Source organism: Saccopteryx leptura, chromosome 1 (genome assembly GCF_036850995.1).
Source record: "Saccopteryx leptura isolate mSacLep1 chromosome 1, mSacLep1_pri_phased_curated, whole genome shotgun sequence".
Classification (NCBI taxonomy): Eukaryota; Metazoa; Chordata; class Mammalia; order Chiroptera; family Emballonuridae; genus Saccopteryx; species Saccopteryx leptura.
In genome coordinates this window covers 303,375,710-303,392,537 of record NC_089503.1, presented here as the reverse complement: position 1 = coordinate 303,392,537, position 16,828 = coordinate 303,375,710, and the positions used below count along the sequence as shown (strand labels likewise).

General features: G+C 48.1%; 2 protein-coding genes across 4 annotated transcripts; one reads left to right on the top strand and one right to left on the bottom strand.

Annotated features, from left to right (window-relative positions):
• Positions 1-3,033: 3,033 nt before the first annotated feature.
• LOC136386205 (SPRY domain-containing SOCS box protein 2) lies at positions 3,034-5,518 on the top strand. Of its 3 annotated transcripts, none has more exons than XM_066357730.1 (3): positions 3,034-3,124; positions 3,416-4,173; positions 5,166-5,518. In XM_066357730.1, exons 2-3 carry the CDS (start codon positions 3,513-3,515, stop codon positions 5,291-5,293), a joined length of 789 nt encoding a protein of 262 aa, XP_066213827.1. In that variant the 5' UTR covers positions 3,034-3,124; positions 3,416-3,512; the 3' UTR covers positions 5,294-5,518. The 3 variants fall into 3 exon arrangements, with proteins under 3 accessions (XP_066213827.1, XP_066213819.1, XP_066213813.1); XM_066357722.1 differs by having other exon boundaries at positions 3,054-3,164; XM_066357716.1 differs by having other exon boundaries at positions 3,062-3,285.
• A 782-nt stretch (positions 5,519-6,300) lies between these two features.
• LOC136388385 (gamma-enolase-like) lies at positions 6,301-9,916 on the bottom strand. The gene is made up of 7 exons (XM_066360267.1): positions 9,634-9,916; positions 8,461-8,559; positions 7,857-7,952; positions 7,648-7,706; positions 7,294-7,363; positions 6,790-6,834; positions 6,301-6,419 (listed from the first exon to the last, which is right to left on the bottom strand). Exons 1-7 carry the CDS (start codon positions 9,914-9,916, stop codon positions 6,301-6,303), a joined length of 771 nt encoding a protein of 256 aa, XP_066216364.1.
• Positions 9,917-16,828: the final 6,912 nt, after the last annotated feature.

Sequence of the window (16,828 nt, the reverse complement as noted above, 5' to 3'; positions counted from 1 at the left end):
GTTGTGTGCAACCAAACTAGTTCGCCCATGTAGTCCATAAGTAAGATGCTAATGGCATAAGCTGGAACACTCACGTCTCAATTTTTTTGTTTTTATTGGAGTGAGCCTCCTAAACTTGAGACCATATATTGAGACTGTCGTAACCCAAAGACCCCCTGTATGTGGTTTCATTTATATAAAATTGAAGAAGAGGCAAAGCTAATTTATACTGATAAAGGTCAAACAGTAGTGACCTTGACCCTGACTGAGTAGCTCAGCTGGTTAGAATATCACCTGATAGAACATCACCCGATACACTAAGGGTTTGAGTTCGATCCCCAGGCAGGGCACATACAAGAATCAACCTGTTCTCACTCTATATACACCCTTGCCAAGTCACCTCATTGATTCTCATAGGTCAATTCCTGAATAAAGGCTGACACACCTCACAAATTTCTCTCTCTAACCCAGACCTCTCACTCCCCCTCCATACTTGCCATTTTTGAGTGTGCTCTGAATGGTTCCTTCTGGTTGTTGCTCAGGCACCTCAAAAATGTGTCCTAAACTGAACTCGCCTTCTCTCTCTCCCTCCCACCCTCATGCCCCTGCCCCCAATTGCTCCTCTTCCTGTCATCTCTGTTACCAGAAATGGGACCTGGCCCTTCAGGTCTGTCTGGGGGCAGCTGGTAGTGTGTGAGTTCTTGACTTCATGCAGGAAAAATTTCACAACATGAGTCCAGGTGATTTTTGAGAGTAATTTTCTTAAAACTGGGGACAGTGACACAGGGAAGGGCCTAGAATAGAAGAAGCAACAGGAGAGAGCCTAGATGGGGCTGCTTTGACCCTCTAGAAGTTTTATGGGAAAGAAATGAGCCTACACTGGGAAGTCAGAGAAAAGGGGGCCTTGGAGACAGGTTCAGGACGCTAGCCTGATGAGCTGCTGCTGCCCATTGCTCCCCTGGCAGCAAGTCTCCTGGGGCCCCTTAGAGCTTAGGAGACACAAGGCTGTGGGAAAATTAGAGGGGAAGGGGGAGATGCTGGCGTACTCCTGGGAGGGAGAGGAGAGCATGCTGGGTCCTTTGTTTTGAAGGTTTTTAAAGACTGGGAGTTTAGAGCAGGATTTCAGTAGAATGTTCATCAGCTTTTCCAGGTGTACCATTTCAGGATTGTGGTCTCTATTAAGTGGTCAGCCCCTGGTCAGGGGTTCATTAGTCATTGCAGCTGGTCTGTCATCACCCACCTGATTTTGCTGCTTTTCTAGGCCGGAGCTAAAATATAGCTGAGGCCTATGTGTTATCTCTAGGGAGGAGACATACTGCATCTAGCTCTAAATTTCTCAGCTCGTTTGTTCAGCTATTTATCTCAGTTTCCCCATTCTACTTGCCAAGGAATTTTCTTAGCTACTTACTAGCCTGCCTCAATCTCCATCATCATTAGTGGCACCACCATTCAACAAACTCTTCCAGGCTAGACACCTCCCTTTCTCTCTTTCCTTTCCCTGGTCTAAGCATCTAATCAGTCACCGAATCTTGCAATTCTATCAGTGTTTCTTGAATTCTTTCCTTAAAATAATTTTTTTAAAATTTATATTGATTTTAGAAAGAGAGACATCGATTTGCTCTTCCACTCATGTATGCATTCATCGGTTGATTCTTGTATGTGCCCTAACTGGGGATCAAACCCGCAACCGTGGTATATCAGGATGATGCTCTAACCAACTGAACTACCTGGCCAGAGCTTCTTGAATTCTTTTTATCCTTATTTTTACTGCCCTAGTTCAGTCTCTTGACACTTGTCACTTGGGCTGCTGGAACCAGTCTCATGCTTCATGTCCTATTTCCCTCAAAGCCTCCTCAACATTGCTGCCAGGGTGGTTTTTCTAAAATGAGTATCTGATCTTGTTCCTCTCTTGCTTCTCTCCTATTTGGCCACCCATTACTGGCTTGGCCACAGACTAAAATGTGTATTCTTTAACTTGGCCTACAAGGCCTCGGTGATGGCACCAGCTCCTTTAGGCTTGTCTCCAGACTTCCTTTCTGGCTACAGCAACCCTGAAGTCTTTGACCTTCCCCAAACCCAACTACTGCTTCTGGCTTTTTTTCATGCCACTTCTGTCTGAAGTGCCGTCTACATGCAGCAACCCTAAACCCACTCCCATCCTGCAGAAACACTTCTTGGGCCAATTCCTAGTCATTCTTTAAGATTCAGCCAATTGTCATCTCCTCCAGGACACTTTCCTAACTGCTTGATCCCTGCTTACAAGTTCCATCCTTTTTATTCCCATAGACTTTCTTTATAGCTCCATACTTACTTTATCCACTACCTGATAAACTGCTTCTTCTTCTTCTTCTTTTTTTTGAGGGGGAGACAGGAAGGGAATAGGGGGGCAAGAAGGAGAGATGAAAGCATCAATTTGTAGTTGCTTCGGTTCTTGATAAACTTCTTTTATAAATGTCCTTGGCCTTACCTGTGGTGGCACAGTGGATAAAACTTTCACCTGGAATGCTGAGGTCACTGGTTTGAAACCCTGGGCTTGCCTGGTCAAGGCACATGAGAGAAGCAACTACTACAGGTTGATGCTTCCTGTTCCTCCACCCATTTCTCTCTCTCTCCTTTCTCTAAAATCAATAAATAAAATCTTTATGAAAAATGTCTTTGTAAACTGTTTGAGGATTCACTGCTTAATCTTCAGTGCTTAGCACAAATGATTACATTTGAATCAGAAACTGTACCAAATGTTTCACATATTCAAAACCTCATTGAATTCTCCTAACACTCTATGCAGCAGATATCAACAGCATTTCCATTTTACGGAGGAAGAAACAGCACTATGGAGGTTAAGAAATTTACCGAAGGTCTTGTGCGTACTGGCCTTCAGGTATTCATACCCAGTCAGCCTGCTACAGCATGCATCCTTCACCACTATATTTATTATATTGCCCAAAGTGCTGCTAGAGAGGGATTCCCTTGCGGAGGCGTGGCCTTGGCGCGGGGCGCGACCTGGCGCGATGACAAGATGGTTCAACATCCGGGAAGGCCCCGAGGGGCGGGGACTTGGGCGGGACAAAGCCTGGGGAGGAGCTGGAGCGGAAGCGGCCGGCGGCCTGCGCTCCGCGCGCTTCGGTGACTCACTACTGGCTCTCTGGTTAGACCCAGCATCCTCCCGTCTTGGGGAGCTAAGCGAGGTTCGGGAGCCACCGGTGACGTGGGCACGGGGCGGCTGACGGGGACGGCCCCTGGAGAGGCCCGAAGGGGGCGAACTCTCGAGAATCTCGGGAGCCCGGGACAGCTGGGAAAGAGAGCGAGGTGATGGGGCGACGAGCTTGGGAACGTGAAGAGGGAGCAGCGGGGCAGTGGGCAAAGGGGTGAAAGGATGGGGCGCGTGGGTGAGGAGCCCCTGCCAGGATCCCGCATTTTACACCCTTTTCTCTCCCAGCTCCTCCCAGGTCAGTCCCGAACCGGAGCGCAACTTGCAGAATAAAAGAGACGCCCCAGCAAGACTCTTTCGGGGTCTCCTCCAGCTTCTCACCTCCATGGGCCAGACGGCTCTGGCAGGGGGCATCAGCAGCACCCCTACCCCACAGGCCCCGTACCCTGACCACTGCTGTCCCGAAGGCTTGGAGGAACTGCTTTCTGCTCCTACTGACCTGGGGGCCCAGCGGCGCCACGGATGGAACCCCAAGGACTGCTCAGAGAACATAGAGGTCAAGGAAGGGGGATTGTGCTTTGAGCGGCGGCCCATAGCACAGAGCACTGATGGGGCCCGGGGTAAGAGGGGCTACTCGCGGGGCCTGCACGCCTGGGAAATCAGCTGGCCCCGGGAGCAAAGGGGCACCCACGCCGTGGTGGGTGTGGCCACGGCCCTCGCCCCGCTGCGGGCTGACCACTATGCCGCGCTGCTGGGCAGCAACAGCGAGTCGTGGGGCTGGGACATTGGACGGGGAAAACTGTACCATCAGAGCATGGGGCCCGGGGCCCCCCAATATCCAGTCAGGCCTCAGGGTGAGCAGCTGGAGGTGCCGGAGAGGCTGCTGGTGGTTTTGGACATGGAGGAGGGAACTCTGGGCTACGCTATTGGGGGAACCTACTTGGGGCCAGCCTTCCATGGACTGAAGGGCAGGACCCTTTATCCGGCAGTAAGCGCTGTTTGGGGCCAGTGCCAGGTCCGCATCAGCTACCTGGGCGAAAGGAGAGGTGAGGCCTGGGGTAGGTGTGTGTGTGTGTGTGTGTGTGGGGGGGGGGTTGTCACTGGTGGCTGTGGTTTGGGTTGGAAACTCAACGCCTTTACAAGGGTAGAGGGAAAGAGCCTTCATCTGACCTGCCTCCTTGCCACTTAGTGTGTGGAATGGCTAACGGTGTTCACAGCTGTTGCCTAAATTAATCCTCCCAACAGCAACAGAGGCAAAGGTGAGGCTTGGGAATGCAATTTATTAGTAAGTGGTGAGTCCCCAGAATGGAGGGAGTCACCCCAGGGGTTAGGACTTTATAGGAGCTATCAGCTCCCGGAGCAGAGTTGCAAAGTGTTAAATGGATACTGGCCTAGGTGTACAAGTTCAAAAGGAAGAGGACACGGTAGTACCAGGCACCCAGGGTGTGTACCATTCCCTGGGCTCTGACCTGACACATACTTACCAACTTCCTCTGTCAAACCCCAGGAAGAAGCCCCTGAGGCTTCCCCCTCCCCCCACTCTACTGGCACTTGGAAGGAGAGCAGTGAAGGCAGGGTTTGGGATGGGGCTGCAGGGGAGGGGCCTCCTTGGGGGAAACAATGGGGCCAGGGCTTGGAGCTGATTGAACTTAACTGTTCTCTGCAGTTGTAGTCTTAGCAGAGGCTGGATACCTCTCCTCCCATCACCCATGGTGAGCTGTTGTGGGGGGCCATTTCCTCATCTCATCAGCCCCATTCCCAAGGCCTCTCTGGAGTCAAAGCCCGAGCCCATTACCATCAGAGCACCTTGGCCTGTTGCTTTGAGGACCTTGGCTAGAGTTTCACCCCCAGCTCTGAGTGGGAGTATGTGATGCCTCCCACCTAAGAGCAGATGCAGAACTTCAGGGTGCCTTAGAGCTCTCTCTCAACCAAGGTAGGAGCAGACTCAGAACAGGAAAGTAGAAGGGAACCCTAGAGTTTGAAGATGTCTGGCTGGTTGCTGCACCCCTACTTACCTTCCCTTCCTTCTCTCTCCCAGCGGAGCCATACTCCCTTCAGCACTTGAGCCGACTATGCCTGCGCCAAGTACTGGGGGCTACCCGGCTGGGCCAGGTATCTGCCCTGCCCTTGCCGCCTGCCATGAAGCGCTACGTGCTCTACCAGTGACCCTGTGATGCTACCCTCTTCAGGGCTGGGAGGAGGCACTGCTGGCTTAGACCAGCTACTTAAAGCCAGTGGGGCTGAACCCCTTCTTTCAACCCAAGTTCTGGGGAGCTCAACAGCCCCAGAGCCAACCCCGGGGTTGAAGAGAGAGAGCTGTTATTTGAAGCTTTGGCACCCTGGTACATAAGACTTTTTTTCAAATAAAAATGAGAGATGCTGTTGTAAAAACTTGTTTGTGTGTGTGTTTAATTTTTATTTATTGATTTTAGTGAGAGAGGAAGGGAGAGAGACAGGAACATCCATCTGTTCCTGTATGTGCCTGTCTGTGGGTCAAACTGACCTTTATGCTTCGTGACAATGCTCTTGAGTTATCTGGCCAGGGCTATGGGGGTTTTTTGTTATTGTTTTTGCACAAGGGCTCTGTGGCTGCCTCAATGAGGAAAGGTAAGTGATGTGGAAATACTTATAGTGAAGAAGGATGAACCACAAGGCTTAGTGCCACGTGTTTATCCCCTCCCCCACCCCACCTAGTGGGACTGCTCACATACACACCTTACACAGGCATTGGCACCAGAGATGAGAGAAGTGCCCCTGGCCTCTGACGGGAAGACAGGGCTCTCTCTCAGCCCTTGGCTCCATGGTGCGAGATGGGAGAGGGGAGGATAGCTTCTCTTTCCTGCCTTCTCTTTCCTGCCTGCACTGGGGACTGAGGGGACCCATGAGCAAACTCCACCCCTTCCACCTCTCAGCCAAGGAAAACCCACCTTGGTGAGATGTTTCATTCCAATGATTATAGTAAGTGAAGAAGGGATTGGCCTGGTCCCAACCATTACAGGGTAATGTGTAAATGGTAAGGAGAGGTACAGTCTGGATTAGGCCACAGGAGGAGCAGGTGATACCATCAGGAGCATGTGCAGGGGGGCGGGGGGGGCGCAGGGAAGAGCAGTTATTGGGCTTCTGAGCTTTATACTGCTTAGCATAGCAGGAAGGGCAGGGGAGATGGGTGGGGCTTATTGTTTGGCATTGATGATGTCCACAAATTCAGGCTTGAGGGATGCACCACCCACAAGGAAGCCATCCACATCAGGTTGGCTTGCCAGCTCCTTGCAGGTTGCCCCAGTCACAGAACCTGGCAAGGGAAAGGGAAAAGCGAAAGATCAGGGATGGGATAGGCATACATACTCCATTCCCACCTCTACATCTAAGGAGGGCTCAGTCTAGTTCTCAGCCCACCCCACCTCAGGCTGGAGCCGAACCCACTCACCTCCATAAATGATGCGGGTGCTCTGAGCCACTGCATCAGAGACATTGGACTTAAGCCATCCCCGGAGCTTCTCATGTACTTCCTGGGCCTACAACAAGAAGCCAGACTAAGTTAAGACTCTCTGCCTTGCCCTCAAGGAAAAAACAAGACAAAATTATGGGCACCATTGGAGAGGCAGTCTGGTTTCAGGGAACCCCAGAAACCCTGGGATCTGAGTCAGAACACCAGGGCTAACAAACGGCCAGGGACACACCCAGGATGGCATTGGCCCCAAACTTAGCTGGGAGATTATAGAGGAAGGCACTGAGCAACATGCCCCGTCCCCTTCTAGACCTTGCCTCCACCTATATTCCCCAAAGGAGCCAGTAAAGGAGATCCCTCCGCCCTCTTCCCTCCTCTCCTGCAACACCTCATCCATTCTCTCCTGGGGTGTTGGGGAGGAGGTCACAGGAATAGACAGAAAGCTGCACAGATTTCTAAATACCCCGAGACCAGACTGTATCACGCCACTCCCTCCTCTTTATACTGAAAAGAAGTTCTTCCTCTAATGTCACCCCCCACACATACACACACCACCACCACTGCAGTTAAACTCATCCTCTCCTGCTCTGATACTGGGGGGGAGGGATGGAAGAAGTCCTTCCTCAGGAAGCCCCCACAGCACTGACCCCTTTGGTTCTCTGTCTGCTCCACACATCCCCACCCTCGGCCTCCCCACTCTCTTCTGGCCCCTGCTTACATTTGTTCTCAGTCCCATCCAACTCCAACATCAAGTTGTCCAGCTTCTCCTGCTCCACCACAGAGAGGCCCTACAGGCAGACCCACCATCACCCTGGGCCGGAATGGAGGCTGGGCCCTAAGACAGGGCTTTCCCCTTCACACAGGCTCACATCCAGCCAGGGTCCAACCAGGTTCCTGTGACATCCCATCTGGATCAAGGGAGCTGAGCCCTCACGGGAGCAGAGGGCGATAGGGGACATATTCCCACCCTTCCCTTGGTAACCATGATTCTCAAGGGGTGGGCCTTTCTCCCTCTTTCTCCTCCCCTTCCAGGACCCTGGTCCTGCCACTCCCAGCAAAGAGTGAGCCTCACTGAGCTGATGAGGGCTGGCGCAATGGTGGTGTTGATGTGGTCCACTGCCTTCAGGACACCTGGGAAGGGGCAAAGGGCCAGGCTGGGTCAGACCAAGAGGATCCAGAATGGAAAAAGGGGAGGAAGGGATGCAAGAGGGGTCTTGGGGACTGGTGTGAGCTAGGAGTATAAAGCTGATGGGTGGAAGAGCTTGCAAAAGAGGGCCTCACCTTTGCCTAAGTAACGTTGTTTGTCCCCATCCCTTAGTTCCAGGGCCTCATAGATCCCAGTGGAGGCTCCACTGGGCACCGCAGCTCTAAAAAGACCTGGGAGAGGAACATGGAGAGACAGACTCTACAGGGACCAGGGATCCCTTTAGCTCTCCAGCTCTAAACTCCTGCCTGCCACATCCAGCCATCTCCTCACACTGCTCCCTAATTCATAGACACCCACAGAGATACACATACACTGCTCCCTAATACAGACACATGAATACATGATGGCAGATGCACAAGCAATGGCCTACTCATCTGCCAACTGAGGTCCCACATGCACCAGTAGGAACCCAGAGGAATGAAGTCATGCATCATATGCACAGACAGGTGACTACACAAACATAAAGAGGCAGGACATGTGTCATAAACTAAACTAGAACAGGGAGGCCTGCCTATCCCAGCTGCCCAGAACAACAGGATCCATCCCCTACAGTCAAGGCTATGAGCCTAACCTAGCACCCTGTCCTTGCTGGGAATCAAGGAAGCTTCCCATCCCAGACCAGGGCATCCCCAGCACTGGGGGGTGGGGGCTGTGTTTCCGTCTAGGCCTGCTCAGTACCTCGGGCAGTGTAGAGATCCACTTCCACCGTGGGGTTCCCACGGGAATCCAAGATCTCCCGGGCCCAGATCTTCTCTATAGACATGATGGCTGGGATCTCTTTGGGTGGAAGGGAAGTAAAGAGAAAGGTAAGAAAGCTCAGAGGGGTGGAGCCTGAGATCAGTGGGAGGGGCCAGAAGCTGGGAAGGATGGGAAAGAGGTTACTGCAGTGGGTGGGGGGTGGGGGAGGAGCTGCCTCTGTTGGCCCCAGAAGGGATTCCCACCCCTCCCAAGGGGAGGGGAGAAGGTCAATGCAGTGAGGAAGGGGAGGTCACTGCAGTAGGGGGTGGGGTAAGATCCAACATAGAGGTGAAAAGGACTCCGCAGTGAGGGGTGGAGGGGCCCCACAGGGGCTGGCGGGGTTCCCCCAGACCTCCCCCGAACCGAATGGCTGCCAGGCTTGCCTTTCTCCTTGGAGCTAAGAGGATGGGTAGTCTGGCGAGCTGAAGCCTTTCCTCCAGAGCCCCAACCCATCCAACATAACACCCCAGTCCCCAGGCCAAGGCCCCAGTCTCTCTCCTAGACGTACGTCCCTCCTCTTCCCCACGGATGTACAGTCAAGAAGTCTGGGGAGAGGTCCTGGGAAAGGCCTTCTGTCCCTGGGGTTTGCAGAGGGAAGAGCCGGGGAGGAGAGACGGGGGGCGGTGGGGGAGGCAGGGCTGGGCCCGTCCTCCAGCTGCCCCAGACAAATCTCCCTCAAAGCCCCGATGCAGCCGAGAGGGGAGAAGTGGGGGAGCAGTGGGAGAGAGGGAGTCTAGAGGAGGTCGGGGATGCTGCGGGCGGTGAGAGAAGCCATCTCCCCAGAAGCGAAGCCCAGAGAACGGGCCAGGGTGAAAACGCACAGCCGCGGGAGACCCCGAACTCGATGTCGACAGAACCGGAGGCGAAGCAGGGCATGAGGAGAGGGGCAGGCCAGGGTGAGGAAGGGCTGGTGTTCAAATGAGATGCGGGCGACAGCCAGAAACCCAGAGGAGCGGTCGGGAAGGCGGGGAAGGAGGGCGCCGGGGAGGCTCGGGTGACGGAGCAGGTGCGCAGCGCCCGGGGAAGAGATGCGCGCGGGCCAGGGCAGCTGGGAGGGGGCGCGGGGGCCGGGGCACCGGCTGGAGGGGCGCAGGGGCCGGGCCAGGGCTTCACCTCGGGGCTGCAGACTCAGCCTGTGGCGGCGGCGTGGGCAGTGGCTGCGGTGACGGCGGCGCAGAGAGAGCGGGAGTGGCGGCGGAGGCGGCGGCGCAGAGAGAGTGGGAGTGGCGGCGGAGGCGGCGGCGCAGAGAGAGCGGGAGTGGCGGCGGAGGCGGCGGCGCAGAGAGAGTGGGAGTGGCGGCGGAGACGGCGGAGGCGACGACTGCGGCTCCCCGGCAGCGGGCGGGGGGCGGGGGGGGGGGCGGGGGGAGGCGCCGATAGGGCCGGGCGGGTGCATGTGACCCGGAGCCCCCGATGAGTCAGGAGCCGCGGGCGGAGGCGCACGTAGGAGAGCGGGTGGGGGGCCGATGGGGGTGTGGTGGGGAGGGTTGGGGGGAAATGATGGGGAAGGACTGGGGGTGACCCAGAGCCTGCCTTCCCCAGCACCCACGCACACTCCTGCCCACGTCACGACCCCTCTAGAAAGTAACAGGCACAGCTTTACCGAGTTATCAGAACTGAGGCCCGCCACAATCAGGGAAGCCCGTGACAGACTGGGTATCTCAAAAAAAAAAAGTGAGAGACAGGAGTATCAGAATGTCTCTTTATTGGAAAACAGAGTTGTTCTAACGCCCAGCCCGCCTCCGCAGCCACCTTGCAGCCAACTCTACCACCATCCCTTCTACCCATCCAGGCTTGGCTCCTACCAGACCTGCCTTAGGAGTGACTGCTGACATCCAGGCAGAGCCCAGGTCCCCCACCCCTCTGCCCAGGTGACCAGAGTTTATTATTTCATGCATTTAACATTTAAATAAGAACAATAAAAGAGGTACACAAAACTAGATTATGTCATAAGAGTTTTAAAACAATGAAAAAATATTAAATGATGCCTGAAAAAAAAACAGTAAAACTGTTATTTAAGATATTTCCAATGACAGCTTGCCCCTTCCTGATTGCTTGGCACTTTTTCTCTTTATGTTATATGTTTGTTTACTGAAGTAACAAATGTGAAGGAATTAATAGGCATTTCATCAAAGGTATAATGAGTTTTATGAAATGAATAAATAAATATTACAAGCATAGTTCCATCAAATATTTTTTTCACCTATGGATGGAATGAACATTACTATGGATGCTTAGAATATGCTGTTGCACAGATGAATGTTAAAAAAGAATAAGAAATGTAAATTTGTGATTTTCACATTGGGCGTTGCCCAGGCACCCACCTTAGAGAGAACCCTGATTACAAGTGCAATTTTAACAACTGGTTTGCTGAACACAACAAAAAATTTAAGTACTGTATTAGTTCTGCTGAACCGGTGTGAACCTGTTGAATCGCACTATTGCTCCAGACCAGACTGAAGGGCTCCTTGGTGCATGTTGACTTTTTTTCTTAATTCATTGATTTTAAAGAAAGGATAGATAGGGAGGGAGGGTGGGCAGAGGAGTGGGAAGCATCAATTTGCAGTAATTGCTTCTAATATGTGCCTTGACTGGGGCAAACCAGTGACCTCAGCATTCCAAGTGGATGCTTTATCCACTGTGCCACCACAGGTCAGGCTGACTTTTTAAATTGAAGTAAAATTCAACATTTTAGCCATTTTATAATGTACAGTTCAGTGGTTTTTACTATTTTCACTAAGTTGTGCAAATATCAAACATCATCTAATTCCAGAACATTATGCTCTTTCCCAAAAAGAAACTTCACAGCAATCAATTGCCTAATCAGGCTGTGGTGCAGTGGATAGAGTGTTTGCCTGGGATGCTGAGGACCCAGGTTTGAAGCCCCTAGGTCAGTGGTTCTCAACCTTTCTAATGCCGTGACCCCGCAATACAGTTTCTCATGTTGCGGTGACCCAAACCAAAAAATAATTTTGGTGGCTACTTCATAACTGTAATTTTGCTACAGTTATGATTCGAAATGTAAATGATATGCATTATGTATTTTCCGAAGGCTTTAGGCGACCCCGCGGGGATCGCGACCCACAGGTTGAGAACCGCTGCCCTAGGTCATCAAGCTTGAGTATAGGGTTGCTGGCTTGAGCGTGGGGTCACTGGCTCGACTGCCCCCCTCATCAACGCACTTATGAGAAAGCAATCAATGAACAACTAAGGTGCAACTAATAGTTGAGGCTACTCATCTCTGTCCTTCCTGTCTTTCTCTCTCTCACTAAAAAAAAAAAAAGTTAGCAATCACTTCTTCCCTCCTCATTCCCATTATTTTCTGTATCTATGGATTTGTTTATTTCTGACAGTTCATATAAATGGAGTCATATAATATGTGGCCATTTATGTCTGATTTCTTTCACTTAGCATAATATCTCCAAGGTTTATCCATGTTGTAGTGTGTATTATCAGTATTTCAATCATTTTTATGGTTGAATAATCCATTGTGTGTCTATACCACATTTCATTATCTATTTATCCACTGATGGATGTTTGGGTTGTTTCTACTTTTGGGCAATTATGAATAATGTTATTAACATTCATGTACAAACTTTGTGTAAACTTATGTTTTAAATTCTCTTAGGTATATAGCAAAAAGTGAAATTGCTGGGTCATATGATAACTATATGTTTAACTTTTTGAGGCACTGACAAACTATTTTCCACAACTGAATCATCTTACCATTAGTGGTACATAAAGGTTCCAGTTTCTTTATGTGCTTACCAACACATGTTGATTTCCATTAAAAAATTATAGCCTCTCAAGTTGGTATAAGTGATATTTCATTGTGGTTCGGATTTGAATTTCCCTAAGACTAATAATGCTGCGCATCTATCTTTTAATGTGCATAGTGGCCATTTATATATCTTCTTTGAGAAATGTCTGTTCAACTCTTTTGCCTATATTTAAATTGGATTATTGGTCTTTCTTGTTGAATTGTAAAACTTCTTTATGTATTCTTGATACTAGACCCTTATCAGATACATGATTTGCAAACATCCCCCCATTCTATGGGTTGTTTTTTCATTTTCTTGATATTGTCCTTTGATACACAAAAGTTTTAAATTTTGATCAAATCTAATTTTTTCACTGCTTATGATTTTTGTGTTATATTTAAGAAATTGTTGCCTAACCCAAGGTCACACAGATTTACACACCTGTTTCTTTCTAATAGTTTTAGCTCTTAGATTTATTTCTTTGATCTATTTTGAGTTAATTTTTATATATGATTTTAGGTAGGAGTCCAATATCATTATGTCATTACCACACTATTTTGATTACTGTGGCTGGCATGAATCCAAGGGTCTCTGGCTTGAAGCCCAAGGTCACTGGCTTGAGCCCAAGGTTGCTGGCTTGAACAAGGTCAAGGCACCTATGATAAGCAACCAATGAACAACTAAAGTGCCACAACTACCAGTTGATGCTTCTCATCTTTCTCCCTTCTTGTCTCTCTCTCTCTCGCTCACTAAAAAATATATATATATATTATATATATATATAACATTTTTTTTTAAATTTCAGTCTTGAGATTTTGTTTGACTAATAATTCAGTAAAATAAAGAAAAAGAAAATCTTCACTTTTTAGGGAGAATTTATTATTGTAGTAAAGTACACATAAACTTTACCATTTTAACCATTAAGTGTTCAGTTCAACGGTAATAAATATTCATATTGTTGGGCAACCATCACTACCATCCATATCCATATCTCTTTCCACCTTGTAAAGCTAAAACTCTATACTCACTCAACAAAAGCTCTCCATTTTCTACTCTCCCCAGCCCCTCTCAACCACCATTCTATTTTTTGTCTTTATGATTTTGACTATTCTGAGTACTTCATGGAAGTAGATTCACACAGTATTTGGCTTGTGGCTGGACTACTTCACTCAGCATAATGTTGTCAAGGTTCATTCATGTTGTAGCATATTAAAGAATGTCCTTCCTTTTTAAGGGTGAATGATATTTTATTAAATATATATGTATATACTACATTTTGCATATCTATTCACCTATCAATGGACACTTGGGTTGTTTCCATGTTTTAGCTATTGCAGGGATTGGGAAACTTTTTGGCTGAGAGAGCCATGAACGCCACATATTTTAAAATGTAATTCTGTGAGAGCCATACAACGACCCGTGTCTTTACACATTATCCAATAAAAATTTGGTGTTGTCCTGGAGGACAGCTGTGATTGGCTCCAGCTACCCGCAACCATGAACATGAGCAGTAGGAAATGAATGGATTGTAATACATGAGAATGTTTTATATTTTTAACATTATTATTTTTTTTATTAAAGCTTTGTCTGTGAGCCAGATGCAGCCATCAAAAGAGCCACATCTGGCTCGCGAGCCATAGGTTCCCGACCCCTGAGCTATTGTGAATAATGTTGCTATGGACACTGGTGTAAAAATATCTCTTTGAGACCCTGCTTTCAATTCTTTTGGGTAAATATCCAGAAGTGGAATTGCTGGATTATATGATAATTCTATTTTTAATTTTCTGAGGAAACGCCATACTGTTTTTCATATCGATTGTACCATTTTACATTTTTTAAATTTTATTTTAATTTTATTATTATTATTATTTTGCATTTTTCCAAAGCTGGAAATGGGGAGGCAGTCAGACAGACTCCCACATGCGCCCGACCGGGATCCACCCGGCATGCCCACCAGGGGGCGATGCTCTGCCCCTCTGGGGCATCGCTCTGTTGCATCCAGAGCCATCCTAGCGCCTGAGGCAGAGGCCACAAAGCCATCCTCAACGCCCGGGGCCAACTTTGCTCCAATGGAGCCTCGCTGGGGAGGGGAAGAGAGAGACAAAGAGGAAGGAGAGGGGGAGGGGTGGAGAAGCAGATAGGTGCTTCTCCTGTGTGCCCTGGCCGGGAATCGAACCTGGGACTCCTGCACGCCAGGCCGACGCTCTACCACTAAGCCAACCAGCCAGGGCCCCATTTTACATTTTTACCAACAGTAATTTCTCCATGTCTCCCAAATAACTTGTTTTGTGGGGTTTTTTAATAGTGATCAAAGATTTCTTATTGATCAGTTGGTTGTTTAAAAGTTTGTTGTTTAATTTTCTCAATTCCAGTTTTCCTTTTGTTATTTATTTTTAACTTCATCCTGTTTTAGTCAGAGGATATAGTTGTATATGATACATATTTTTTAAAATCTATGGAGACTTCATTTGTAGCTAACATATGGTCTATTCTGGAAAATGTTTCGTGTGCACTTGAGAAGAATGTATATTCTAGGTTTGTTGAGTAGAATGTCTGTATGTGTCTGTTAGCTGGTTTATTATGTCAAGTCCTCGATTCCCTTATCTTCTGCTTGGTTGGTCTACTCATTATTTTGAACGGAATATTGAAGTCTCCAACTATTATTGTAGAAATGCCTAACTCTCCCTTCAATTTCATCTGTTTTTGCTTCATATATTTTGATGGTCTGTCAGTAGGTGTGTAAATGTTCATATATCTTCTTGCTATATTGAACTTTTTATTAATATATAATGTCCTTTGGCTCTCATAACCTTTTTTGATTTAAATTCTATTTTGTTTGATATTAGGGTAGCAAGCCCTCCTCTCTTTCTGTTACTTTTTGCATGGAATATCTTTTTCCTTTATTTCACTTTCAACCTGTTTGAGTCTTTGGATCTCTAGTGATTCTTTTATAGACAGCATATAGTTGGATCATGTGTGTTTATCCATTTTGCTAATCTCTGTCATTTGATTGGGGACTTTAATTTATTTACATATAAAGTAATTACTGATAAGGAGGGACTTCTGTCATTATGATTTCGCTTTCTGTATGCCTTATGCTTTTTTGTCCCTCATCCTCTGCATTTCTGTCTTCTTTTGTGTTTCATTTTTTGTGGTGACATATTTGTATTCCTTTCTAATTTCCTTTTTGTGTATATTTTATAGCTTTTTTGTGGTTACCATGGAGATTACATTTAATATCCTAAAGTTATAATATTCTAGTTTGAATTTATACCAACTTAACTTGAATAACACAAATGTTTTGAACTCTATATATAAATTTGATGTTTTTTTATTTTGTCTAAGTCCATACCCTTCTGATAGGTTTAGGATTGTATCCTGACTTCTGGATCTAACTTGTACCCTCACTAGAGTACAAGGCAGTCTGGGATACCCAGCCATGATGCAGCTATGCTTAGTAACTCAGTCTACGTGAATAGTGAATCCTTTCCATATTCTTCTTGTCTGAGTGGATCACAACTCTAGAGATATTTTTATGATATCCTCTGTATATCACAATAGGGCTCTGCTCACAACCCTGAAATCATGTTAATGACTCTGAACTCTGGGTAAGGACACTGCAAGACCCCAGGAGTAACTCCAGGAGTGGAGATCAGAAGTGTGTATGCTACATTTGTCCAGGATCTTTGCAATTCAAATCACACATCCAGGGCAGACTCTATGGAGGAATGTGTGGTTCAGTCACCTCTAGGGAGAGGACTGAAGCCAGCAAGAACCACACACAAACTACATTAAAAGGAACATTGGGGCCCATTAGGGGGCACTGGGTGTGGGTAGAAGGGCTTTGGGGCCCATTATAATACCAGGAGATTCAAACTTGGGCTCAGGGGAGAGGAACTCTGCTTTCTAGTCACTTGCTTGATTTGAAGGTGGCAGGAGGCTTGGTGTCCCATTTGTCTGGGCTTTGGATGCCCCCTTGTGGCAGAATAGTTATTCTGGTTTTCAGAGGGTGTCATGCCAGCTCAAGAACCCAATCTTCTGTCTCCAAGGGCAATACTACTGTTGAAACGTAAGGGTAGAGACACCAGATGTCTGACATTTCCCCCAAAGCTTTCCTCCATCTGCAGAGAAGGCTGGATTTCAGCGAGTCCAAGGGATTTGGGGAAGCCCCTAAATGAGGGCCACTGATGTGGGCAGAGGGACTCAGTCCTACGGACTTCAGTCTGTGGCTGTTGAAGAATCTGTCTTTGGTGTAACCCTAAAGAATGTACCAGAGCATTATCTGATCTTAGAAGCCCCTGTACTTCCATAGCTATATTAGTCCAGACTCTAGATCAGTGGTTTCTACTTAGATTTTTGGGGGTCTAGTGGCTCCTCTGAGAATCTGAAGAATGTTGTTGATCTTCCTTTAGAAAATGCACATACATACAGTATTGTGAATAGAATTTCAGGGAAATAGCAGCCGCCTTGGGGATCCAAGGACCCATATAGATTGTAAAAGCCCCCACTCTAGATCTCTACATCTATTAGTAGCTCAGACACTTGTT

What these genes read in the sequence shown, in the direction of transcription:
- LOC136386205 (XM_066357730.1), top strand. Translation starts at nt 3,513, where the DNA reads ATGGGCCAGACGGCTCTGGCAGGGGGCATCAGCAGCACCCCTACCCCA. An exon ending in CTACCTGGGCGAAAGGAGAG is followed by an intron (nt 4,174 to 5,165) that starts GTGAGGCCTGGG and finishes TCTCTCTCCCAG; the next exon opens with CGGAGCCATACTCCCTTCAG.
- LOC136388385 (XM_066360267.1), bottom strand. Translation starts at nt 9,916, where the DNA reads ATGCACCCGCCCGGCCCTATCGGCGCCTCCCCCCGCCCCCCCCCCCGC. An exon ending in GGATGGGACTGAGAACAAAT is followed by an intron (nt 6,835 to 7,293) that starts GTAAGCAGGGGC and finishes ATAATCTCCCAG; the next exon opens with CTAAGTTTGGGGCCAATGCC. An exon ending in GGGTGTGTCCCTGGCCGTTT is followed by an intron (nt 6,420 to 6,789) that starts GTTAGCCCTGGT and finishes TTCCCTTGCCAG; the next exon opens with GTTCTGTGACTGGGGCAACC.